Here is a 25000-nt window from a genome sequence, read left to right on the forward strand (position 1 = left end):
TATCCCTCAAAAATGCATGGTTACCCCCAATTTTCTTTTTGGATACCAAGAGTACTTACTAAGATCTACTTTCTCCGGATAGTTTTAAACCGCGCAAAAATATCCCTGTATTAGTAAGCATCGGCGATAGGAAATCCGAGATCTGGCACCGTCCTTAAAACGTGGTTCTGTGAAGCACCGGATTAAGTCTATTTAAATGATTGCCCCAAAACGAATAGGCCATTTCCGAGTTCATGCCAGCCTCCTCTTCACAGCGAGTCTAAGTGTGAAGTTTTTGTGATGCTAATTGGTTCTACTTTACATATGAATCAAAAGTAATTTTTACAACAAAAACTTCCCTCTTAGACTCGCTTTGAAGAGGAGGCTGGCATGAACTCGGAAATGGCCCATTGCTTATCGAGATTCGAAGCCTGTAATCAGGGCAATCTTGGGCCTTGGGAAACACACCAATTTACATGGTGGTACAATAGTCCAACCGTAAAAACACGAATGGTCCACTTGTGAAAACTTAAAAGATCGAAACGTTCATTCTCGTGACTGGTACAACAGTTTTCTTTATTGGATAGTAGCGAGAATTTGGTGTTATATCAAGATCACACCTCTTAAGCCGATAATTATCTTCATTCTGAATACCTGTCTGATCGGCAATTCATTGAAATTGTGAGGAGAATTTATATGCTGATCACTCCTGGGAGCCAAACGGTTTTAATGACGCCATTAAAACTCGTAAAGGGCTTACAAAAACTAAATGCCTTCTTAAAGACTTTTGTCTGTCATTCTCTTTATCCTTTTGCAGAAAGAGGTGCAGGCAGGTTTTTCTCTAGTTCTAAGTTCTCTCTTCTTTGGTTGTTGCCCAATAACTGAATATAACAGAAGAAAATGATAAGCTAACATCATGCAAGTCTCTAAATTTTGGGAAAGCACAAAGTTTCAATGTTTTGTCGCTTGCCATTAACGCGATACTAAGGGTGCGTTCGTTTAACCGTACTCAGGAATAGGAATACATGGAATATAACTTAAAAATCCTTCGTTTTTATGGAGATTCACATTAAAATTGCCAGATAGATCCTAAAATGCTATTTTAAACATATTTTTGTTATCCTTGCTGCTTCGAAACGCGCCAAAAATACAGTTTTAATCATCATTCTACGTATTCTTATTCCGGAATAGGGTCAATCGAACGCGCCCTAAATCTCTCTGTTTTTAAGGACGGTGCAAACCATTGGTATAGTGCACACGTTCTGTGCATCTCGAGATAATCGGGTTTAAGATTGTATAGGCGGTGCTTACATTTACAGGGATAGTTAGCGCGGTTTAAAACTATGCGGAAAAGGCAGAACTCAGCAAGTGCTCTTTGTATCCAACAAGAAAATTGGGGGTAACCATGTATTTTTCAGAGATAATTAAGCTTCAGTTTGGAAAAAAAACGCCATACAGTGCTTTGTCTTTTAAAGATCTTTACAAATATTGTTGATTGATTTTCTTTGAAAAATGCTTTGGTACCCCCCAATTTTCTTTTTGGATTTCAATAACACTCGTTAAGATCTGCTTTCCCACATATTCATAAACATAAACCTGGCAAAAATACCCTTGAATTAGTAGGCACTGTCCTTAAGTTGTCATCCTCTGAGTAAAGACTAATTCTAAGGACTTATCGCTCTTACCGTTGGATCTACGTTGACTGGGGCCGCACGTCGCACCCTGTGTTTTCTACCACAGGTCACCTAAGCGAACGAATAAGAAATAAAGTTTTAAGCATAACAAAAAATCATCTTCAGTTCGCAAAGGAAAAGTTAAATGCTAGCTACACAAGATGATTTGAAACACGTACCTTCAACGGAGACTGCACGGAGAGGAACTTATTTTGCAACGATTCACACAAAGATTGCTTCACTGTATCCCCCTTAAAAAAATCAAATTACAACGAAAAGTTGTCATTGAACGGTTTATAACTTCGTGTCGCAAAAGCCAAACCGAACCGTTTAATTTGGACAATCAAAATAGACGAAGACAATAATATCAACCAATCACAAAACGGAGAATATATGCAGCCGACGACAAGCAGCGAAAAGAATTGCGAACTGTGATTGGCTGAGAATTAGGGTAAAAAGGCGGGAATGACACGGCTGTGACGCAGGGAGACCATTACTAACTAGCAGCCAGCAATTTTTAGCCCGCTATTAATTTGCCACGATAACAGCCAGCGACCTGGAGCAAAAACTAGTCGGCTATCTTCCGTGTGTAGCGGGCTTCTTCAAAGCCCTGCAAGACGGACACTTTCCTTTTAAAAAGTCGTCCCGGACAGCATCTAGAAGTACGCTAAGCAAATACCCACCAAGTCGTCCTTGAGAGAAACAACCGGCAGGGCAGCATGGAATATATCCATTGACTGTTCTGACAAATAAGGCCGTACATCTTGATAAACTCCGTGCATCTCCTTAGGGTATTTGGTATGCAGATCTCTAACGGAGGCAACAAAAGCAGACCAGAACATGACTGGAACTAGCAAGAAGTGACATCACAACACAGCGGATAGTTGTATAAATCGTATTGAAATGTAGAGATGTAGGCTTCCGCCAATGCACCACTAGGAAAACAAATGACCATTGGAAAACAAGTAAAGCTTAGCTGAAGCTTACCCATGCCACCCCAAAGACAGCACTTCTATCAAGACGTTTCCGTTGTACAAGTCAGTGAACTTCTTTACGATCTGAAAAGGAAAAACAAAGCCAATGAATGACTAGAGACTCTTGCGCCTGGTTAGTACCCAATCCCGTCGAGGATGCAAATGCGCATGCGTAAACAGTTGCAGAGGAAAGCAAGCCGGTTTGAATGGAAGGGTCGCAGCTTTACGCACGCCTTGTTCATAACTTCCACTTCGAAAAAAATCGATCTAGGAGCCTTCCCTGGCTGATGCTCTTAGTAATTAGTAATTAGTAAGAGTTGTTTCATTTTTCATATTTTGGTTTCTAGTTTTTTGCCTGTTCTTTTGTTTCAATACTTCTGTAATCGCATGGCACAGAATGGCCTGACATCATTAATATTCATATGCTTATGCAACGTATGGGTTCGCAGTACCAAGAATTACGCTGTTGGAGTCACGACCTGCGTTGATATTCATCTCTTCATTTGCAGCAAAACCCATTCTTCGTCAATTATATATTAGCAAAATTAATAAAATAAAACAAACGTGTAAATTTAAAGATTCCGTCATAGAGTCCAAAGCTTGTGCTTCTTAAAGAGTTTAACCCGGAGTTTGAAACCTCGTTTATGTTCAATTTTGTTATATGACAGGATCAAGTAACTTGTTCTTCACCAATATAAATTTAACATAAACCCAGACGCCAAAACCAGGTACAATAACAGACGTCCTCCTTCTTTGCTTCTGTAACGACATTAACGTTCAACTTGGTATCTCTTTTAAGATTTACCGTGGGTATTACATCTTGCAGAAAACGGACAGCCCCCTCTACTTGTAGGGATTTGTCACCATAGCGACGACGAAGGGCCTAGAGAGAGGATGCAAAATTGAAAGAAATAAGAAATTGCTAGGTACAGAAATACAAGCTAAAAACAGTTAGTTACTAAGTGAGATAAAGCTAGGGTTCTGATTTTGAGAGGAAACAGCGATTTCATTCTGTAACATGAAAGGTTAGCGTGGAGGTGGAAAACCAAAGAATTTACAAATGATTTTACGATTGGGGGTTACCTTCATCTCTTCACCTGTTACAAAAATTATTTCAACGATATTTCGTTTGAGTATGGGAACAGTCGATATTTTGATTGGGCATTTTAGAAGAGCGTCAAAACTTACCAATTACATCTTATATTCTTAATGACACCAACCTTTACAGAGGAAAGGCTTAATGTAAAAATATCTGGCACTCCATCTTGAACAAGACTTGGATCTGAATTAAGCTGAAAGGGCATCAAATATTAGTACAAAGCGTTGAAAAGTATCGCGAGAAGTTGTGGCAGTAAGGAGTCCACCGAAACTCATGTTTTTCGATCAAAGAACCCCAGTTTCCGAGTACAGGGTACTCTATAAGGCCCTGTGCAACGGAAGCAGTTCTCAGTGCAGAAGGTGGATGGTGTTGGCAGTGTATTGTGGTGTATTGGTCTTGCGGTGTATTGTGGGAAAGATACGACCCATAAGACTTTGTCAACTTACAAAATTCGGCTGCCATCTTGTTTTCAACATCTTAAGGCGTTACTGTCGCCATGGAAACCATATGGAATATGACTTGCGTGGCCCCAACAATGTTGGAAGAGCTGCATATGGAAACGGATCCAAAATTATTGCGCTTCGGTTCGGCGATCACGTAACAAAAGAAATGTTGGCTCAAAAGTTGTTGGCTCAAAAGTTTGACCAGTTTCAAACTTCGTGCAACAACTCGCAACAACACGCAACAGGGTGTGCAAACGCACGCAACTTTTAACACCCAACAATGTTGGAGCAATGTTGGCCAGCAATGTTGGCTAACAATGTTGCGTCCGTTTGAATGGGGCTTGACAATTTTAAAACAGGATCCTTTTCCGAACAATTGTAAAATGTACCGAGGAACGCAAGACTTTCGCTGATTTAAGGCATATTTAAATTTTACGTTTCTCATTGCACGTGTATATTTTGCAGAAGGCAAAAGTGAACAAAAATTTCACTCTGCACGTGCGTTATGGACGTTTGCTCGTGCGCACGTGCAGAAACTGTTGTTTTATGCAAATTTGAGCCGTTGAACATTGCAGAAAGGTGCTTACTTTTTCAAGTATTTGAAAGACTGCATCGATCTCAGCAAACAGCAAGAAATCCTCCTGAAGAAAAAAAAAGGTAAAATTAATGTTAGTCTGGTTGCTGAAGGATTTAATCCTCCAAGGTTCGAGGGACTGGGGTGCTGACAAGCGAGCGAAAAGTAGTTGTCCTCGGCGCTTTTCTCCCTTGCCGCCACAAACTTTGATAAATGGCCAAAATTTAAGCTTTGTTAAATGACATTTTCCTTATTGTATTCACCTTCTTGTCCATGTTGAAGATGGCATTTCCCTTTCCAGGGACTGCCACTGTAAATTCCTTGGAGCTTGGAGCAAACTTCACACCTGGCAGATAAAGGGAAAACCCAGATCAAAGAACTCTTAATTCTGCTCCAGGAAACTGCTATACAAAAATCCTTCGATTGCATAAAAACCTATAATTTTTGAAATCGACAACTGCTTTAGTTAGTAATGGATAACAAGCAAGTTTGTTGAGCTGCTGGAACTTTGCCATCTGGCAGTGAAAACACTTCGTTGTCTTCTAGGACGAAATACCGTAGTCCCCGCTTTAAAATTTTTGAACGTGATGTAGGGTGATCATTTACTCACAAACTATTCGTAAGCCGCAAGGTACAGGAGTCGACCTTTCCCCGCCTCCCCCCCCCCCCCCCTCACCCCTTTCTTTCTTGAAACATGTTGAATCGAAGTTGAATCCACCTTGAATTAAAGTGCCCCTGTGATCAAAAAAAACACTTCCTTTTTTCCTTCAGATTTTGAAAGTGTGTTTGCTTAACACCTGACTGGCAAAATTTTGAGCTTTGATTTTTATCCAAAGGCCGTTTACTTTGAGTGTAAGTTTTGGATTTCACGGTCCGCCATTACTCACGTTCAAAACTGACCGATTGGAACTCAGACGTTTGGATCCAGGGGAAAGTGACGTCAGAGGCTCACTAGCTTAAAATTTCAGCGTGTGAACGCAGCTTATTATATATGCAAAGCGTGAGTTTAAAAGTCTGAAAGCCCAAAACCCCCGTGCTGCATATTAATTCTGCGGCGTACACACGTATTGCATTCTTAAACTAGTGAGCCTTTGACGTCATTTTCTCCTCGATCCAGCTCTTTCAAGAACATAATGTTTGTAATGGCGGACCATTAAATAGGAAAATTACAGTTAAAATAAAGAGGGGTCTTTTTCAAATCAAGGCTTAAAACGTGGGTCACTTAGTGTTTTGTCAACATAGTTTTGAAATCCAAAGAAAAATATGAATTGAGTTTTTGGTCACAGGGGCACTTTAAACCATTCAACATTTCTTCCTACTTTTTCGCGAATGTTGAATGAAGTGAAAGCCGTTTGCCCCCTTCTTTCAAAATAGTTGGGTATGCGCGTGCGCACTAATCGGTGTCAATGACGTATCCACTTCCGTATCCATAGTAACAACCCCGGCTACGGGCTGCGACTGAATACAAGGCCTCTCGTGCATGAAGCTTTGTAGAATCTTTTGCCCACCCCAGCAGTCAACAATGTTGAAGCAAATTTTGAAGCCCTTGGCCCGGGCCTTAAAGCCTGCTTTTCACTAGCGACGCAAGCAAAAGCGCAACGAACAAACTTTTTCATTTTCCTCCTGCTTGCGCTTAGGCCCGCGTTCGCTTGCGTTGTGTGAAAACGAAACAGCATAAGCACAAGGTAATAGGCCATTTCCGAGTTCATGTTTGCCTCCTCTTAAAAGCGAGTCTAAGTGCGAATTTTTTCTTATGATAATTAGTTTGCTTTCATATGTAAAGTAGAACTAATTACCATCACAAAACATTTCGCACTTAGACTCGCTTTGAAGAGGAGGCAGACGTGAACTCGGAAATGGCCTATTGCTACATCTGGCCAATTAAGGACAGTGCCTACTGATTAAAGATATTTTTGCCCCGGTGTGTGATTATGCAGGAAATGTAGATCTTAACAAGTGTTATTGAAATCCAAAAAGAAAATTGGGGGTAACCACGCATTTTTCAAAGATAATTCATGAATAATATTTCTAAAAAGCTTTAAAATACAAAGCAATGTATGGCGTTCTTTCTCAAATTGAAGCTTAATTATCTCTCAAAAATGCATGGTTACACCCAATTTTCTTTTTGGATACCAAGAGTACAGCAGGGATCGCGTTAACGCAGAAATCGTGCATTTTTACGCAAATAAAATCCAAAAAATGCATCATCGAAATTTTAATGCGTGCCAGGACGCAAGGCACTGACTTAAATAACTCACACAACTTGCTTTGATTTGTCAGTATATTCTGTTGTTTGTAAAACTGTTGGAGCGATCTGTGATCATAATTGAAGTTCTAAGAAATGGGATTTAAAACATCTAAAAAGGTTAAAACTAAATTTTCGACCGCCTTCTGTGGTCTTCTTCAGAGGAATGTACTCTGCAAGTCACTGAATGCAAATATATAGCAAAAGACGTCACTGTTCGTTGCTCCTAAGGGAGGAAACCAGTGATGCGTAAACCCTTGGAAAGGGTGCTCTTTCATTAACAGAGTTCTTGTCCAGGAATGAATGTAACGGCTCTAGAAAAAGCCTTTGTCGGCCGGTCCTATGCATATGCATCAATATTAATTCCAAGTTGGTTACTCTCTTTTTCTCATAATTTAAAACATACTCTTTTTCTCGCAGAGGGTCACCAAGATTTTGGGACCCCCAAAAAATGCTTGGGACCCCAATTTGTCCGAACATGCGGGTCCCAGGACCCAGATTGAAAAATCCTAGTGCCATCCCTGAGTACATACTAAGATCTACTTTCTCAGGATAGTTTCAAATCGTGCGATAATATCCCGGTATTAGTAAGCATCGGCGATAGGAATATCTGGAGATGCGCAGAACGTATGCGCAACAACAATAGTAGGCACCGTCCTTAAAGCACTCGTTCCAGATTCCCTGTGTCTGAACATTTGAACAAAATGGCGGTTACCGTGGTTGATTTTGATGCTTATGTCGACGTTCGTTTTCACTAGAATAAGCTACTCATGCTTGCCCTTGCGTTTGTGTCGCCAGTGAAAACCAGGCTTAAGATGCTGTAATATCACTTGTTACCTTCCCCAAAATCAGCTTTCTCCAGCCTCTTTACAATCTAAAACGAGCAAAAAGCACTTTTATCATTGACTGTGAGCAGTCTCTATTTTGCTCCAGAATCGTTGAAACGAACGCGTACATAGAAATTTTAATGGCTGGAACTGCGGTTCGCAAATACCGCGGGCGTTGGTTAACAAACGCCCGCAATATTTGCGAACCGCAGTTTCAGCCATTTTGAAGTGTTCATTCGTTTCAACGATTTAGAGCAAAACAGAGACTGCTCGCTGTCTACTTTTATCAAAAAAAATATACATACAAAGATTGACTCAATACGCCAAGTTTTCGATTCATCCCGGAGCATTGCATGAAACTTGAAAACGTGCGGTCGTCTTTTTTTTCTTTTCAAAGTATCCAAATGCCACTCGTTTCAATCTGGTCCTGTCTTGTCCACCTATGCACCTCTTCGGCTTTCTTGTATTTTTTTATGTTGTTTTTGAGCTTTCAATGACTACTGTAACGTATGGTCATTTTGCGCTTCAATAAGGGGGGGAGGGGGGTAAAGCGACAAGGATTAGGTATACACTGACGTACCTCCCCCTTGGCACTGGACCAGTCAGCAAATCCGTGAACGTCTTCATTGACTTGTTGAAATTTGTCCTCCGCCTGATTCCAGAACAAGGTGTGACTGTTTGTGCCCTTTGTATGACCCGCCGCCGCGAGCTAAGAGAACAATTGGGGATATAGAATAGAAAAGAGAATAGAATGGAATAGCATAGATTGGTATAATTACGTAGGTGGTTAGAGTGGTTTTCAATTGAGTGTCGAAAGTAATTAGATAATTACTTTGGTTTTGCATTACTTCACTCAGTGATTGGTTCAAGGTTCTCGCGCCACTTTTTCAACAAATCAGAAGTGAATAAAATAATTGTTATTAGTTTATTGTAACTATGGGGTGAAATAAAGTATTGTTGTTGTTGTTGAAGAAATTTATTGCTTTAAAGAAAATGCATATTTCTCAAATAATCACCTATGTAATTATACTGAAACAATTATTCAGCTCAGGCTCTCCTCGGGGAATAAAAACATCGACTTCGTCTCGGTTTTTGTTCACCGATATTCACTTCGTCTTCGGCGAATAATTGTTCATTAATCCTTAATAGCGCTGCGCACAAATGACGTCACAAAAATAGAGACCCCCTGCGTGACTCAGACAAACAAACTGTTCTATGTGCCATTTCTTGTAAAGCGGTAGGTGAGATTATGTCTTTCGCGAGCACTTCAATTCGATCTTTTACGGTGCTCACCGAAGATGACGGCGTTCCGGGCTCGAAATTCGAGAGAGAGCCAGGAAACATTGCGATTAAGGCCTGTTTAAACGGTTTCAAAATTTGACCAACATTCGCTGCACACAAGTTAAACAGATGTTGGGCATATGTTGGACGCAAAAACAAAGTTGTGTGTAGGCCGTTAAAAAAGAACCAACACTTTCGCGAAACTTGATTGCGAGGAACTAAGAACTAGAAACCAGTCTCTCTCGTCCAGATAAACTACGTGCCTGCCATATTGATTTGTCGATCATGGAGCGATGTGAGCATGCGTGTGTTTTACAATTGTTGAACAGTGTTCAAACGGCTTTAACACCAATCAACATTTTTGAGAACAAAGGAAAAGTTGAATCGATGTTAAATGAAAGTTTAACCGATTTAAACTTGATTCAACACGCTTTCAACATTTTTTACGCTTTCAACAATGTTGGACGACCTGTTCAAACGCACCGAAGACTTGGTTAAACAAAGTGTTGAATGCATGTTGAAGCAAATGTTAAAACCGTTTAAACGGGACTTTACATGTTTATGACAAAAAAAGGAAAAGTTATTGAGAGAAACCCGTTCAATGATGCCGCGACATATTGGGCTGAATTCAATAAATCGTTGCTGTCAACAGAAATAACGCTTAAAATGTATTTTATATTTGGACAAAAAGAACTTAAATCAGAGCGAGAACCTACTTCGCTTGCTCTGGATAAGCAAATGTTAATCAATCAGGATCAAGTAATCAAACCCTCCTGATTACCAAAAAGTGGCGTCGTGATTAAGAAAAAATGCCCTCCGTCTCAGCCAATCAGCATTCACTAATTTTGCTCCGTATGCGTATGTGACAAAAAGTAAAAATGACCATCGCAGTTATAAAGCAACTTGAGCAGTCCGAAAGAAGCCTAAAAAACCCAGGCTTGAATGGGTTTCAAACCCATGATCGTGCGATTGCGTTGCATTTGCATGTAACACTAAATAGCAATGCAAAAGAATGTTTTCATGGGTAAAGACTTGTTTCCATATCTCAAAGTGCCCTTGGACGTGAGGTGCCTGGGAATCAAATTAAATCACTGGAATCGAAATGCTAACAGTTAAGCCTAAATATTGTTTTAGGCCTAATTAGGCCTAAGGTTAGCATTTCTAAGGGGTTTGGGCTTTTTCACCAGTTACATTATAACCTCAGTCTGCATTTTACACTGACCGATTCCAGTGATTTAATTTCATTCCCAGGTACCTCACGTCTAAGGGCACTTTGAGAGATATGGAAACAAGTCTTTATCGTTTTCACGAGACGTCACGGACGGCCATGTTGGATTACCCTACTAATCCTAAGGGAAATGAGCTCTATTATCATGCAAGCGTTTTCCTTCGTTTCGGTGAAAAAAAAAAAAGCCTACTGATCACGTGAGTGAAAACACTCTATTAACCTTAATGTTCGAAAAAGGGTCATGACGTGGCCGGAACTACATCTCATGGAAACCTTTGAGGTTTTACAAATTTTAGGCTCATGAACCAACGATGTTTATAACAAATTTAAAACTTATACAAAGCAAGCTTTCTACACATCAAAATGCCTCACCAGTTCACTCCCAGAAACGGATACTGTTAAACTCTTGCCACCAAACATAGTTGTCACGCGTGAAGGTAGGTTTTCTTGCGTGACACTTGATGTCGAGAGAACTCCAGCCAAACGTGTAGCACCTTCAGACTGAAAGCGTGACATTAACTTTTTAACTACGTATAAAAAAAACAAATCTATCGCTTCACGTTGGCTACGTCATAATCTTCCCATAAGAATTGCAATTACCCCAAACGGCAATCAAAAGGCTACCGTGATAAACAAGAGCAAATTGTTTGAAATAAGATCACTTCACGCAATTTAGCTACAAAAAACGCGCAACTTCACGTTACTGTGACAAGCTGCAGTCTGCCTTATGACGTTCCTGCAAGCGCGATGCTTAAAACCTCTATCACCTCAAAAAAGACCCTTTCATTCGATGATTCTCTGCACTTGTCTAAAACTTTTTTTTAAAATTCCTTTGTTTTCTAAACTATCCCCTTCAAGATCACTGTTTTAGAGGCTCCCAAAAAGTCGAAAAACTAGATGCAATTTGAGCTATGAGCGCGCAAGGGAGAGGAAAGGGTTTAATAGCGGGTTGACGTCACAAGCGACGTGTGACGTCAAACCAGTCGAACCCATTCCTCTTTATTGCTCGGTCAAGGATCAAACTATGACCACTTTTTCCTTCTTTCAAAGCGAATAGAAAAGCGAGTTTTCAATAAAAGGTTGTAAAAACAACAAATATATTCAGGACAATATCGGAGAATAAGTACAGTGGAAAAGTTTGTTGAAGTGATAGGTATTTTAATGTTCAGAATGTTCGCCTACCTCTGTAACAGGATATGACGCTGCCTTCGCCACTACGTCGTCAAACTTGTCATCTAAAAAAAGAAAGAAGAAAGGAAAGCTGAACCACGTCTTGAGCAACTGGAATAAGTGTTTTATTAAATTTTCATTAAATTCTGAACGCTTGGACACTTGGAAAAGTTTCAGCTTTGCAACACTTGGCGCAACCAGTTTCAGTATTTGGTCATACGGTATAGACCACTTTCATAAATGGCGACCACTTTTACATTCTTTTGTATTTATGTTAATTAGACCTACTGCCCTCGTTTTAAAACAAATATTCTTTTGAAATTACTCGTCGTAGCGAGGTTAGTAGGGCTTATTAGCATTGAAACAAAAGAATATTTTATTTGGCCGCCATTATGAAAGAGGTCTATATGACCTCAGTGATAACCGACATTGAGGGAACCAATCAAAAAGATAGAAACGCAATATCCGAGGTCGAAAATTTAATAACTTGATATTGGCCATAGTAGTAGTCATAGTTTATTTTACCCACGAGGAGCTAAGGAGTCGTAACTCGTTGAAACGCTCTTGTGCAACCACGAAGTACCACATCGCTGGGACCTCCATGCCTTACTTTTTGTGAATAGTGTGTGGGTTCTTTTACGTCCCACCAGGTTATGAACATTGAACTACAGAAGGGTTGTGAGACAGGGCCTACGGTTTATGGTCATTATCCGAGAAGACTAGAGAGTCGAACCGTTTGCAGATTGCATTACAAAGGCAGCACTTTCTCCTCGGTGCTCAACCAACTGAGCCACCGGTGCGCGGTATGGGTAGATTCGACAATAAGGAAACTTTGACTCCACAGTTATTGGCCAGATCTATCTTTTCACGAGACGAAAAAACGCTATCCCAAATGCAAAGAAAAATAATGAACTATACCTTCAGAAATACCATCAACAGTTATCAACACGTTGGCTTTTGGGCGGCGAAAAACATCTCCGGCTAATAAGCCAGCCCAGCCCAGCTCCTGAAATGAAAGCAAAGTTGCCAAAGCAGAGGTACTGTATGATTTCAGCTCGAACATAACGATAGCGGTTTACACGGGTGTTTTCCTACACTGAAACGTGTTTTCGTTATACATGTAAGTTGCAAAACTTGAGTATCTATATGATGCCAGGATCGAGATGACGATCCTTTGTCACAATCGATAGCAAAAGCATGTCTTCATTGGATCGCAGACGATGCAGTGACTATTATAGGTACGCATCATCATCATCATCATCATCATCATCATCATTACACCTTCTATTTTATTTTATTTCTTGCAATTCACGATCTGCAGTCGGCAAGCAAGTCTTAACTCAATTTTAGGTCTCCCAGTCACTTTTTGGAAAATCTGATAGGAATAATAGGCTCTTCAAGTTCAAATATAGGAAAAGATAGGAATTTTCTGCCAAAATATATGCTCTTTATTGGAGCTACGATAGATTTCATACAATAAATATAAAGCAAGAAACACTTTTCTGAGGTTTTTATGGGTTTTGTCAAACTTCCCAAGCAAGTAATGTGAGAAATACAGAGTCATACATGGTTATCGAAAAATTGGAAGATGTGATTGCGTGACGCAGTCGTAGTCTATGCCCACATCTCACCCTTGCTCACCACGGAGTCTCCAGTAGATCAGTGGTTAGAGCATCCATAATATATCACGGAGGGTCGTGGGTTCAAATCCCACCTGGGGTTCAGATTTTTCCCCGATTTTTCCGAGTTTCCATTTGACGATGCATAATATCTTTCATGTATTGGTCAAAATTGGCGAGATAAATATTTGGGGGGCTATGGTTTTAGCTAAGAATTTTTTAAATAACTAATTTTTTTAAAAAATGTTTAACTATGTCCTACTTATAGGAAAAATAGGATGATTTCTTAAAATATAGGCTCTTTATAGGATCCTATACAAATTATAGCATTGATAGGAAATAATGGCGGTCTGGGAGGCATGCGATTTGTTATCTTTATTTTTGTGGAAATCCCCCGATTTTTGCCGTCAGTACCGAGACCAAAGACCTCTCAAGGTTCCGCACCAGGAAGTCCGCGAATCATGGCTCTTCCGCGCAGTCTCAGAAATTTGAACGATACTCGTTGTCAGCGGATACAGAAGTGAATCTTCGACATAACTACGCATATATTCGTTAATTTCTATACTGACCAAAAGAATTACGGAAGAGAATGGATCTACTTGCGAGAGAATGATTGGCTGAGAGGGTGTCGCTTGTGTGAATTGAAGATAATACAGTTCTCAGCAAAAACATTTATTGCATAGTTACATTTCTTTTCGATAACAATGCCGTTTGGAGAATTTTGGGCGAGCTGCTTGTGACGCAGTGAGTGGGTTCATAAATGGCCCACACAATTGGCTGTTCAACGGAGCCCACGGTTTATTGTCCTTATTTCGAGAACACATAAAAGTGTAACATGTCAAATTACAAAGGCAGCACTTTCCTGTCGGATTTTTGTGTTGGTCCGGCCGGGGTTCGAACCCGCGACTTCCCGCACGGAAGTCCGAAGCTCAACCAACTCAGACAACCGGTCATCAATCACCTACGAAATAAAAAAACAAACTGATAGTGATACTGATTGTGCAAACCTTTGTGGAGGAAAGTCCAAGTGCAAGTGATATAACATCGGAGATTTCATCCGAGGCAATAGCGCCGGCATTTGGCAAAAAGGTCACGTAACTTGGACTGTAAGCAATAAAGAACTTGGAAGCATCAGATTTCTGTTGAGAAAAAAAAAGGACGCATCGTGACACAGAGGTGAAGACTGAAGGAAATGTATCTATAATTCGGCTATAAACCGCACTTGAAAATATAGATTTCTTTCATTCATCAGTCCTTTCACGGAAACATGTGAGCTAAACAAATTGACCAGGGGCCCGTTTCTCGAAAGTCCCGAGACTTTAAGGGCCATTTTCGGGTGTCACCATTCCCTTTGTATCTCAAGAACGGAAAACGGACAGGATTTAAGTCGTCACACTTCACGGTCATTTTTCTTTTTCGTACCTTGAAAACATGTTAAAAGATCGCCTTTCGAAAACAAGCGGTTTGCAGTTTCACAATTGGGTTTTCGGGACTTTCGAGAAACGTGCCCCTGCTCCCAACTATGTGGCTTTAATAGCTCAGTTTTAGAGCATCAGTGCATCGGCATCGCAGTGGTTATGAGTTGGAATTCCATTGAAACCATTTGAACTTTTTAGGTGTCTATAGAGCGAGTTTCAATTGAGTGTCGTAAAACCAAAACCAAAGTAATTACTTTGGCCAATCAAAAAGGACGGAGACAATCCAGTAAACCAATCAAAACTCGAAGTAATTACACGTAGCCGACACAAAGCGCGGGAAAATGTGCACGCGCGAGCCACAATTGGTTTTGGTTTCAGTTCCGATTGGTTGAAAAAATGACGCGAGAACTTTGAACCAATCACTGAGTGAAGTAAATGCAAAACCTATGCAATTCGCTAATTACTTTCGACACTCAATTGAAAACCGCTCTAAGAGACAGTTGCTTAAATTGTTCAGATAAGTGCGAGGATCACTTCTATCTTTCGTCTTTGGAGGTGAAGGCGTTGGATTTGTATGGGGTTGAGCCCGTTGTTGCATTTGATTATTCTACAATTACTCAATTAATCATTCTCCATCGGGGCTTTTCAGGGCCACTGATACAAACAACTATGGTATAGAGCGATTTTCCATTGAATGTCGAAAGTAATTAGCGAATTGTTTTAGTTTTGCATTACTTCACTCAGTGATTGGCTCAAAGTTCTCGTGCCACTTTTTCCGCCAATCATAAGTGAAACCAAAACCAATCGTGGCTCGCGCGTTCACATTTTCGCGCGCTTTGTATCGGCTACGTGTAATTATATAGTTTGGGTTTTGATTGGTTTACTGGATTGTCTCCGTCCTTTTTGATTGGCCAAAGTTTTGGTTTTACGACACTTGATTCAAACTCGCTCTAACACAACAGAAGAGTTTCGCAAATGGCTTTTCGGGCCCGAAAAGTTATAGAAACGAGCCACAGGACGAAATTCTCACAACGTCTCTCGTGATTGGTGGGCACAAAACAACGGTACATATATACTTTTTGAGTGATATCCCTTGATGAGAAGAGAATATAATGATCGAGCCAACGATGTGAAACCACCTTGTTAAAGTTACTACATTGATCGATAAGTGTATCAGTACAGAACTATCTTATTCGGCTAAAACAATACTGAACATTTAAATGTTCTGTCAAGACGCACAGGGGTTGACCAGCGGCAAAAAGAGAATCAAGGTACTTTGTGTACATATCACGACGTTTCCCATAAACTAAAACCTTAGTTCGAGACCAAAACACTCAGCAATACACCAGAAGATCTCATAAGCTGATACGATCCATAAGCAGGTCCTAGGGTGAATGGTTACCCAAGAAAGAGAGCACAGAATTTATAGTGTAGTTCAATTGAATGGGATCTGAAGGAAAAGCTGTCCTTTTATCAGAGGGGTCATTAGGACATGTATGAGGTAAAATAGTTTTTTCCCTACTAAAAACTAGTAAGCCTCAGCCTCAGGGTGAAGAGCTTGTTAATAGGATTAATGCAATGGCAACTCATTAGTCTGGTTGCACACAACTGTAAACGAGTTACAACTCTGCTTGAAACAACTTGAACTTGGATGATGCAGGATTCTCACACAAAGGAAACAGAAATTATGGTCTTACGTTTGAGGCATAAAAATCTCCTGAATTCTTATGATCTGACTGTTTGAGAAGCGCGAAATTCTTCCATAAGATGTATTTTACTGGCTAGTAACTGTCAATACAGGATAAGACTACCTTCAAACAAGGTTCGTAGAGAAATGACCAATAATGGCACAATAAATAATCATCTATTCGACAGAATGGATGTTGAAAGAGCAATATTCTGCAGCGAAACAAAAATGAGATGACTGGATATTTTGTGCAAAGGTTGTTAAAATAGATAACAGAAAAAAGGTTGTTAAAGGTTGTTAAAATAGATAATAGAGCACAGAGAAATAAAATAAATAAACATTAAGTTCTGTAAAGAAAGACAGATAGCTACTCAGTACTAAATATTCTCATTGATCTCTAGATGAGAGCTTGACAATAATTAATTCATTGATTTACAGAATGTGATCTGACACCCCAGTGCATGATTCTTGCAACCTTGCTCAACAAGGTTTTTCCCTATCTACTTAAATATTACAGAAAGATGCAGCTGTAAACACATGGTTTTGTTTGTTGGAGGTGAAAGGAAGACTTCTGTCTAAAAGGAACAAGAAAATTGTATTGAATTGTTGCCTAATGATTTGGAATTCAACAAATATGTGCTGCTTCCACAAAAACTAAAACTATGTTTTGAAAGTGAATTGGATATCATTTAGTCTAGTGATGTAAAATGTTTGACAGACAACATAAACATAGCTATTATTGTGAAACCACTGGCCTCCTACTGAAATATAACCTAACCATGACTAGTTCTACATCTTTAAAAGCAACCCTTGCAAAATCATCTATGATCATAGATCAAATTTCTTTTGGCAAATAAAACTGATGACATAATTTACTTCTGATCTAAGTAATTTAATTGCTGCTGGTATATCTACTATAGTATTTTAAGAGAGGTGATTTTATGTTTATTAATAATCTATTACCATTCAAGGTTAATGATAGCAGGTGCACATAAGCTTCTACCACCAAATTTATCCTGCTTTACACAATAAAGTATGTATGTATGTGTCTATGTGTGTATAAAGAAGCTCTGAGTCAGGACACCTCAAGGCAACAATGCATTTAGAAGAACCTTTTGATGGAGCAAAAAAAAAGTGAATAATCCTTTAAAAAGTGCAGAGGATCCTTTTAAACCTGACATCAAGATTGTTCAAAGATGTTAAACTAATACAGAACGAGAGCAGGGCTGATACAACAACTGTAAAAGAGCTTGCCTCTACCAATGTATTGCTGGCTTGATTCTAAGTCTTGGCCTCATTTTGGCATAAACATTGCTTATTCTAATCTTTAAACCAAGAGGTTTTTTTTCGTTTTGATGCTCAAGTGATCCCTTTCCCTTTAAACTGAAATTTGATAATATTTGATTATGTGGCATGTACAAGCATTTTCACTTAAGAGCTAAATGAATTGACACTTCAAACTTTATTAAATGCCATGCCCCTGTAAACATGCATTTCAATACACTAGGAAATGCATGAATGATACAAAAGGTTAATGAAATCTGGAGAGAGAAATGACATTAGTTTTTGACAGTGTATTTGTTATCATCAAGTAAACAAAGGATGACCCAACAGATGGAGCGTTACATGACAGGTAAGGTTGATATGACAACAGTGGTAGCCCTTGGAATGAGTATCTTGATAGTAATTTATTATTTCATATGAAAAGTTAGCGTTCTACAACAAGAGCAGAAGATCAAAAAATGGGGGAAAACATATTCCATATCATTCGATGGATGGGAGTGTTTTACCATGTACTAAAACACTCGTAGAATCAATGTGACCACTACGTCTGAGAAACGAGTGGCAAATTTTTCATATGTAACACGAGTGGTCATATGGATCCTCAACGTCACGATTCCAGCCTTTTTTCCCACCTTTTTTGTTTGTATTAATACCCAGTATTTGTGTTAAAGCCTGCTTTTCAATTTTTACCATGTATATATACTGTCCATATAATAAAAAGACAATTACATGTTAGCTCAAAGGTATGAATTTGACGTTCTTGTGGCAAGAACAATATCTCACTCATTCGTTGCGCTCACTCACGAGATATTGTTCTTGCCAGGAGAACATAAAATTCATATATTCTCGCCACTTTGTAATATCCTGTATGTACTAAACCAAATTCTTGCATGCACAAAAAGATAATGGCATGTTTTATTGAAACTATCTTGCTTACATAAATACACAATCGGGGTTTATCGTGGTATGTGTGGGATAAGACCACACAGCTGTTACCTGAAATACTCAACAACGTATTTACTACGTTTTTGAAACTTAAGGCTGGCTAGTGTAATAGCCTTTGGTATATCAATTTATTAAACCTTAAGTTCAGTGATGTAAACTTTCACATCAAACACAAGAAGTCATTAAAAAACAAAACAAGAACGAAAAAAAAAAAAACGTTTTGGTCTCGATCGCGTTGCCGCTTGAAGAACACAACGCCACATTTTATGACAATCGCCTTACCTTGTCTGTCTCTTGGAGGACGATACTGTCTTTTGCGTTACTTATTAAACATGAAGCTACAGATAACAAATAAAAAAGTGGAACGTGTTAATTACGTTTTACATTGGCGATAGGACGGGACACAAGCTACCGGGAAAGTAAGGAAACTACTAAAACAGCACAAGCTCCCCAAAACGTATTCAACAAGCACACCCATCGGAAGGTTAACACGAGAATGAATTCAATTAGTATAAACTATATTTTGTTTGATAATTTATGACTGAATCTTTCACAGATCGCATGCATTCTGGCAAAATCTGCAAGTGCTATTCGTGATACTATACATGAAATTTACAAGGTGAATTATTTCGCAACGGCTTTCGCGATAAAATCAGGTGTGTAACTACACTAAAAACAGGTATCCAGATAGTTCAAGTTAAAAGTTAATGTTTGGAATTGAAACTGTTGTCGTTAAATTTGCGTTTTACCTGTAGATATAAAGAAAAGACATAAGAAGTGAATGATCTCCTTCTCCGCCATTCTGCGCTCTGTCACGAGATTCGAGGACTGCGGGCTCATTCTGCGATGTCGACGGAATTTATTATCTCATCGTTCCAGGTCTTCCAGACTTTTTTCATATATTTTTGTTTTACGCGATTCGTGGATAACGTCTTGGATATCAGTCCGGTGAATTTAAACAAAGAAGCATATTAAAAGAACATGACTGTCTACAATTCTTTTGAAAATATTCTTTTCTGTCTTGTGCGAAAGCAAACTGTTTGATCAAAATGTTAAATCTTACGAGGTTACATGACGTCATGGAGGAGTGAAGTCAAGCGATCAAGCGAGACCTCAAACGAGTTATATCGAGTCAAATGAAGTTGTTGTCGAAGGTGTAATTCTTCGATCTATGGATTCGTTGCCGTCCCTTTGTACGCTTTAGAAATGGCCAATGAACGTGATCGAAATGTTTGGGACGTTATTGCTTTGCCAGCTAACGCCGATCTCACATCCACACAGCCAAGAGAGCAGTCTTTGTAAGCTGACGATTGATTGTGGGAACCTCTCGCGGTTCGACTGCTCCGCGCCTGAACCTCGTGTTGAAAATTGTTGTTTGTTTTCTCCAAGGTGCACAAATGGCGCTCAGGAATGTGCTTTGGGCAACACAGAGTCTAATGTTGCACTAGGAACCTCGCTTACTGGAAAGGTAACTAAAACGTAGAAGCTAAACCTGTAGGACCTTGGTCGAACCAAACGTGCCTCCTTGGGCAATCGAAGATCATGTGCTTTAGTGAATATTCCTCAGCGCGTTTTGCAGTGATGCTGTATGGTTTATCTAGTGTGTAAATTGAGTGTGATAGTACATGAACATTGACTAATAATTCTTCTAGTCATTGTTCATTTGCTTGTACAACATGAAAACTGGTGAAGATAACTTGAATCCTAATTAACGCGATACGTTGAGGTCGCGCGGGTCGGGTAGCAGAGGAACTCGCTGGGAAGACGAAATGTTACACATCTCGAATCTACAAAAGCCTTTTGCAATCAAAACAGACCTTGCATCCGTTAGGAGACTCGTTTCACGAGTTCTACACACGCCGTTTTTGAACAAGACAGAAATTAAAACGTGGTACAACCTTTTGACCCGACAGTCATTTTCCGTGGCGCGAGCATACTGCAGACTTCTTTATCGATGCTTGATTTAATCCACATCTCTTCAGGCCAAGATTAAACTTGCGAAATGCTGGACTTTGCTCGCGAACGTAATGCTCCGGATAGAACCTTGCCAAAGTCATTAACCTCTCGGATACGTTGTGGCAAACTTTTGCTAGTATACGGGAATCGTTCGTATTGACCTCAGAAATACGATTAAGTGTTCGGCAACCGGTTCTGGTATAATTATTCATCTTTATATGCAGAACTTGCATCGTTACTGGAGAACGAATACGCCGCCATATTGTTAACGCCAGTGTCGTTTTGTTCAATACGAAGCGAATCATGACAGAGTTACGAACGAGGCTCTCACTCGATTCCCCGTTTCAATTTCAGATGGTCCTTCGTGTCCGTTAAGGCTCTTCGCCTTAAATTTACTGAAAACTGATTTAGCACTACGTCGAAATGATCAATGATTAATTCTGTTCAACTTCTCTCAATATATATTCATCGTTTATTATCACTTGATACGTCAATTCTGGAAGAGGTCTTGGGATGTAGGTTTGTCGAGTTCCAGCTGTATACCGATTGTCCCTGATGAATATTTTCATCTGTGTGCTCAATATGTGGTACCAAAAATGGTCCTTGCGTATAGTTACCGTAAATACTGGTTCGATTCTAAAATTTTTATTAATTTGGAAAACCGGTCGCTTTTGAGAGGTGGTTGCTTACAAGAGACGGTCCAAAAACGTAGCTTCGCTGTATCAGTAGTGTGCAGGTGATATCGTTTGTGCTCTAGATCCGGCAACGTACTTGTACCATTCATACATTTTGAATTGATCAAAAAACTAAAGCTCTCCGTTTTGGGCTAGCAAAGTGAAAGTGTTAGCCTTTGCATTGGATAGTACAGAAGACTTGAAAACTTAGGAAACATCCATGTATGCACATTTTCTTTAAATTTGTCAGGGGAGGAAAATCGTTTCGTGCACCGTCCCGTATCTTAAAACGCCGACCAAGGCCAAACACTTTTAGGAATGAAGAAAGCAACACCTTGGTTATACTTACATGTAGTGCCTTTTTGCTAATGTGCACTGCTTGCTCTCTTTTAGTTTTCAAGTGATAAAAATGTTTGTGGGGATTTTGTATTACGGGATTACGAAGGTACATGCATTCTGGAGAAATGATATCACGGCTACACGAAAGTCAAGTGTAATGAAGTGATTGTTACGTAAAGTTAGTGATGTTATATAAAGTCTCCTAGAGTCCAGGAAAACGTCATCCAGGGGTTGATGTATCCTATTTCAAGTTTTGGTCACTTCAATATTCAGCTTACATGTAGTTTTCTTCAAAACCCGAGAGGTCTTGTGCAGACAAGAAAGTGTATTGCGTGCTTCATAGTGCTACTTTAGGTTTTACAGCTGCATAGCTACATCTTCCTTAACTTTTCAGTTTTTTTTCTATGCAAAAGTCTACCGAGATAATTACGGTAACCATTTGCGAGAACAGGTAATGATGTTGCAGTAATTTGGCCCAATAATACCATTTCACAGATAATCTTTGCATTGTTTAAAAGTATTAGTGAGCCACAACTCTGATCGGTTGGTGCATCTTGCCCGGCAGACTCAGTTTTTCAATGGTCGAGTTATCTGTTGTTAGACCAAAGCTACTTTAGGAACAATTAAAACGCATTTTCTCGCAATTATTGATCAGCAAGTGCTTTTGAAACCAAAGTGATAAATAGCTTAGGGGCCGAGTAATACATACGGTACACTGAACATCGTTAAGTTACGAAACTATACATGTGTCATTATGGATTTGTAATTTATGCAGAGTGACCTATTAGAAATCCTTCCAAAAACGTTGCAGCTTCAATATGCCTCATCGAGTTTTGGGAAGAATGTGAACTATCGTACTGTAGGTTAAAAAAAACGGCTTGATAAAAGAGTCTTCGTTTGGTGAATATTGCGGCCGCACTTAACAAGCACCATGCGCAGGGCATACGTCATATTCCATGGAGAGAGTTATCTTTCGATTGGAGAAAGCCTTGTGGCTGGAATTTACTTATTTACTTACTAAACTGGCTCGTGCTTTATTCTTATTTGTCTCCTGTATATTGCAAGCAACACACAGTCGATCAAAACAGTTTTCGTGTACTAATATACATTTCTGAGTCGCTGTTTATTTATTTATTTATTTTTCATTTCTTAACTTGCTTATGAAACATTCAAAGTACAATCTCTGAAATCGGAAGTTTGAAGCTGTATTGTTGTTTATCACAGTTCATTTTGTTAGTTTAAGTACGAGGACGCGTAGAATTGAACCATCTTGAAAAGTGAAAGAAAATCAAAACGACAAATCTTGGCCTTTTAACGATTTTTGATATTGCCCCTTTGGACACAATTACACAAAAACTGATTGCCACGGAGCTGTTGGGTTCAGTTCTTACGTTGTTGCGCTGGTCCGACGATTTACACTTCGGCACCTAGGACCTCTCCGTTTAATTTCACCTGTATGTGTAAAAGCGCACTATACGCTTACTTTCAGATAAACAGCAAAAATAATAGAAAAGTTACAAAAGGTTCTGGAACACAAATTATTCCTTGTAATTTGTTACTTCCCTTAAGCAGACGTAACGGTCTGAAAGTTTTCATTCGTTACAATTTCTCTTTGGCGGGTTTGTAGGAAAAAGTTGAGATACTGGTGTTGTCCTGTTTTAAAGTGGTAAATCCGCAAAGAAACGGCAGTGCTGCAATGTTGAGTACTTCATGCCACGGCGAAACTCGAACCCCACTGCATTTGTTTTAAAATAAATTTTCTACCCAGGCTTTGTTTATTATTTCCGGAATCCGGGAGGCAAGGCTGGGATGAAAAATTAATGCTAAATTTTGCAAAGACGAGGCAAGTAAAACAAGAGTTATTGATGGACAATGAGTCGGGTATACTGGGAAACAATCCTTGTTCTCTTGAACACGAGTCGAGCCAAGACTTTATGAACTTCCAATTGCTAGTTCGGGTGCTTTACCACTAAACCAAGGGAGACTCGTGAAAGTTGGGCCACCAAAAAAGGGTCGTAATATAATCATTTTTTAAGCGAGTCGAAGGCTTCGAATAAAGAAAATCTTCAGTAGCAGGGAATGCGACGTTTGTTGTCTTTTTGCGACTACAACGTGGCAACAAATTCACAGATTTATTTTGTTACGTAAACAAACTCTACACTGTGCGTGACCTTTCTGAAGAATTCACGTAAAAAATTCTCTAATTTTGGTAACGATTTCCTTAGAGCATAGCCGGTTAGGGAGCTTGGTAAATTAGCCTTTTTTGGCAATTGCAATCACGTATGTTTCGTCAATGCCGTGCGTATAAAAGATGACATCAGGTAATCAATGCAATTCATCGTCAGTTCCAAAATAAGACCATTATTTATGGTCTCCATCGTGACGAGGGCGATCTTAAATGGGGTAAGTTAACCATTTTTAGGTGAAAACTGCAGAGTCGAAACACATTCCTCTTCACTTAAAAAAATCAGGAAGCAAATATCGATTATAATTAAGCAAGGTGAGCTATCCTTGATACATGTCGAAATCACCACCACTTCCGTGTCATTTTATACTTTAGGAGTCAAAGCAATAACTAAGGATTATATAATTTATCCCTTAGCTGTTCCACGTTACGTACTATGTTTATAGTGTTTACTAAAAGCAACAAAATACTGGGTATTGAGACTCCGCGATGACAAAGACCATTTACTGTCACGGAACGGGGTCACGTGCCTATAAATAAATTGCTACAGTGAAGCGTGGCAGTGTATCATATCCCCTTCTTTTAAAATTGACGTTGCTTTTCAAATGGGACTTACAAACGTTTGTAATGAACGTGTTCGTTTATTGGGCCAAAATTTCCTTATTCTTGAATTACAGATTATTTTCTCGACAATCATAGTCATTTGTAAGACTTTTTTAAGTAAAATGAGCCCGAGAAAATCTTGACTTTGCATTTAAATATACAGTAAAAACACTGAAAGTGAAATATAGTACATGTAAAACACAGAGCCCAGACAATATTGACAGGTAATTTGAGCCGTACACCTCATAGAATGTCTCCTTTTGGTTTCTAAGCACTATGATGCAGGCAGTGCGGCCTCAGTAGAGGTTAGGGCGCTTGCCTTGAAGTCCGCAGATCCCAGGTTTCGGAACCGTTCTGACTGCTCGTTGTATTTGATGTGTGGAGTCCCTGGCTCAACTTATCGACTGCACTTGTACTTCTTAACTAGTTTGCCTCCGTTCAGTTTGGATTCTTGACAGTTGTTGTTGTTTCGTTGATTTCGTCTCCTTTGCCCTGAAAAGCTCGTATGCGGAGAGATCAATTATGTGTCTACATGTATGTGTCTATGTCTGTATGTATGATGTTTTGGCTGCAGAAACAAAGAACCTAAATGTTCCGTACATTTGTTTCCCGTTTTCTATAAATCTGCAACGTGAAATGTCCAAATCTCAAGTTCTAGGGAAAGAGGTAGCATGCATGTACTACGAAAGTTGTGATATTTTCTCTTATATTGAGTACTGCTTCTAGCAGTTCAGTAAGAGTTATTGGCCACTTACGTCCAGAAATTCAGATAATTTGATGCACGCCCAATGTTGATA

The 25000-nt window shown here is 39.4% G+C and overlaps 2 protein-coding genes across 2 annotated transcripts in view; one reads left to right on the top strand and one right to left on the bottom strand.

Annotated features, from left to right (window-relative positions):
• Nucleotides 1-19273, bottom strand: part of LOC137983326 (renin receptor-like) — a 21384-nt gene extending 2111 nt beyond the window's left edge. The window contains exons 1-16 of the mRNA XM_068830530.1: nucleotides 19196-19273; nucleotides 18729-18784; nucleotides 14120-14251; nucleotides 12412-12499; nucleotides 11506-11558; nucleotides 10696-10824; nucleotides 8395-8523; nucleotides 7825-7861; nucleotides 5006-5088; nucleotides 4756-4809; nucleotides 3847-3918; nucleotides 3432-3509; nucleotides 2640-2710; nucleotides 2336-2462; nucleotides 1832-1903; nucleotides 1665-1724 (exon numbers count right to left, since the gene is read on the bottom strand). Of these exons, the coding sequence (XP_068686631.1) occupies nucleotides 1665-1724; nucleotides 1832-1903; nucleotides 2336-2462; nucleotides 2640-2710; nucleotides 3432-3509; nucleotides 3847-3918; nucleotides 4756-4809; nucleotides 5006-5088; nucleotides 7825-7861; nucleotides 8395-8523; nucleotides 10696-10824; nucleotides 11506-11558; nucleotides 12412-12499; nucleotides 14120-14251; nucleotides 18729-18784; nucleotides 19196-19247 (1293 nt within the window). The 5' untranslated portion in view covers nucleotides 19248-19273. The remainder of the gene's footprint in view (nucleotides 1-1664; nucleotides 1725-1831; nucleotides 1904-2335; nucleotides 2463-2639; nucleotides 2711-3431; nucleotides 3510-3846; nucleotides 3919-4755; nucleotides 4810-5005; nucleotides 5089-7824; nucleotides 7862-8394; nucleotides 8524-10695; nucleotides 10825-11505; nucleotides 11559-12411; nucleotides 12500-14119; nucleotides 14252-18728; nucleotides 18785-19195) is intronic.
• Nucleotides 19274-19553: 280 nt separating this feature from the next.
• The window catches only part of LOC137982581 (uncharacterized), a 53695-nt gene continuing 48248 nt past the window's right edge, over nucleotides 19554-25000 (top strand). Inside the window, exons 1-2 of the mRNA XM_068829696.1 lie at nucleotides 19554-19744; nucleotides 19836-19914. Coding sequence (XP_068685797.1) covers nucleotides 19653-19744; nucleotides 19836-19914 — 171 coding nt within the window. The 5' untranslated portion in view covers nucleotides 19554-19652. The remainder of the gene's footprint in view (nucleotides 19745-19835; nucleotides 19915-25000) is intronic.

This window comes from Montipora foliosa, chromosome 13, assembly GCF_036669935.1.
Source record: "Montipora foliosa isolate CH-2021 chromosome 13, ASM3666993v2, whole genome shotgun sequence".
Taxonomy (NCBI): domain Eukaryota; kingdom Metazoa; phylum Cnidaria; class Anthozoa; order Scleractinia; family Acroporidae; genus Montipora; species Montipora foliosa.